The following is a 2,249-nucleotide window of genomic DNA, read 5'->3' on the forward strand; positions in this document are numbered from 1 at the left end:
ACCAACCACGTAGCCCCTCCCGTGGGAATAGTAAGATGACTGTTTGGACAGTTCTGTCCTTGTTTAGAATGAAGAGCAGTCCACCGCTGCCACCAGTGTAGAATGAAGAGATGTTACACACACTCTGGTTTCCTGATTATGATCGCTTTGGACAGAGCTTATCTTTTCCCTTTATTTACAGTTTATATATTCAGTTACAGATGTGGGGTATAGGGACGTCTGGACGAATGCTCTACATCTTCCTGTCCTCTACGTCTATAACGCATTGCAACATTTAGATGTGCTCCGGACGTTGGAAGCGACCGACAAGTGCCGAACAGTACACGTGTCATTGTCTCACGTTTTTAGTCCATGCGATAGGATTGGTTATGAAACGAGAATAATCCAAAAGAACAACTGTACCATGAACACAGACTTAAAGGGGACGCAGAACCACAAATTTACAGAATCAGCAAGGAAAAATTTCCAACGTGGAAGAACCATACTAGCACCATCACTGCAGTTACAGACTGAGGGGAGGTTTTGCGGACGTTTCGTTCGATAGACAATAACATATATGACAATACATAATACATTAATTTAAAACCCTCCACTGATAATGCACTCCAAATGGAATAGCTCATGTATACACCCTTTCAACTTATCGGCGCTCTCACCGCGCTCTCGCTGCGATCCACGATTTGCCAGAGTGCCGAGACCCCAAACAAAGTTGCTCTAGTGGAATCTCTCCGGTGACCAAAGATTTGACAGATCATCGAAAGAATTTCAGAGAAGAGTTTCCTCAAGTTTTATGTGTTTCAAGTCGTTTTATGTGTTTCATGATCAAGTCATACTTAGATCATATGGGTACAAAGGTCAAGCACATAGACTTTTGACTACACCATAGTATCTCCGTGCTCCCACAGCGGTATGGTCCAAAGCTAACGAAACGTTGATAGGCGCCGCCCTATTGACCATAAGATGTAGGAAGGACATAAACTTTACATAAATACACCTTTTGGCAGTGCCTGCATGATATGGATGGTACCTGAACTTTTTTTTTCAATTGCACATTATTAGGATAACACTAACAAGGAGAGAACTGGTGGATAGAAAGAGTTAGGCCTTGGGCTAGCATTATGATTTTTGCTGACCAGCAATTGCTCTAAAACTGACAAAGTACGGATCATATGTCCTAGTAATGAAACGAAAAGAGACAGTGGAATGTTTTGCTCAATGCTTTAATATGTTGAGAAACATATCGAGAGCAGCAACGTTTGGTTATAAAAGCAGGGTGTGGGAGACGTGCATCTGTTGTCCGTCTGCGGTACGGCACGTGCATGCAGTAGACATGTCCGCACTAGGGTGGGTGAAGGTACCGAGATCTAGATCTTCTGCATCTCAGTCCATCCCTCCAGGTCACCGCATTTGTATTCCTGTAACAACAGACACAAAACTCATTATTCAGAGTCAGTCATCACATTGCTGTAACCAATCGGTTTTAGAAAATAGCAAATCCTGACAATCATAACATGATTGTCTATCGCACATCTTGTACAAGTTTGCCTTGACCAATACCTTCACAAACTTGACATGTTCTCGTCTTACCGTGCGGAGGGTCTTGTCGTCCAGCCACCGGCGGGTCTGACGGACCTCCAGCCCCTTCCCGTCATGGTTGGGGTGCACGGACACCAGGGTGTCTCCCTCAATGCTGTAGGTCACCTGTATGGTGAGAAGAATAATTCAGATATATACCAAATATAGTAGAGGGATAAAGGTAAAGTAATATTGGCTCCACAAATAAACAGCGTGAATTTCTTATGATAAGCCGTACGGTCGTGGTGCATTGTGGTCTGTGTCAAAGTTCAAGATCTCTTTGCTTCACACATACATGTACCTCACTTGTCCAGACTTTTCTTTTATCTGAGGACTATAAAGGCTAGTTTTTAGCAACTGAAACTGTGAATTTTCTGTCTAGAAACCGCCATGTTATCTACTCAGGTGTCTTGAACAGTTATTCCGTCCTTTGCATCTACCTTCCTCTTGTTACCGGTGGGATCCGTCTCCTCACACTCCTGTCCCAGGGTGAAGGTGTTCTCACTAGTCTTGCCCAACATCGTGGCCTTGCTGGTGAACGTGTTGCCTGACACTGTGATCTCGATGGGGAACTCCGCGTCTTTCATCATGGCCTGCACATCAGCCGGGATTCCTGATAACGGCATAGAATATCTGACTGTGTTCTAGCGATACTTTAGTAAGGGTGGCATCTC

The 2,249-nt window shown here is 44.2% G+C and overlaps 1 protein-coding gene across 1 annotated transcript in view; it reads right to left on the bottom strand.

Moving 5' to 3' along the window:
- Positions 1–1,204: 1,204 nt before the first annotated feature.
- The window catches only part of LOC118432570 (fatty acid-binding protein, liver-like), a 1,977-nt gene continuing 932 nt past the window's right edge, over positions 1,205–2,249 (bottom strand). The window contains exons 2-4 of the mRNA XM_035844192.1: positions 2,016–2,188; positions 1,588–1,701; positions 1,205–1,415 (exon numbers count right to left, since the gene is read on the bottom strand). Coding sequence (XP_035700085.1) covers positions 1,365–1,415; positions 1,588–1,701; positions 2,016–2,188 — 338 coding nt within the window. The 3' untranslated portion in view covers positions 1,205–1,364. The remainder of the gene's footprint in view (positions 1,416–1,587; positions 1,702–2,015; positions 2,189–2,249) is intronic.

Source organism: Branchiostoma floridae, chromosome 15, assembly GCF_000003815.2.
Source record: "Branchiostoma floridae strain S238N-H82 chromosome 15, Bfl_VNyyK, whole genome shotgun sequence".
Classification (NCBI taxonomy): Eukaryota; Metazoa; Chordata; class Leptocardii; order Amphioxiformes; family Branchiostomatidae; genus Branchiostoma; species Branchiostoma floridae.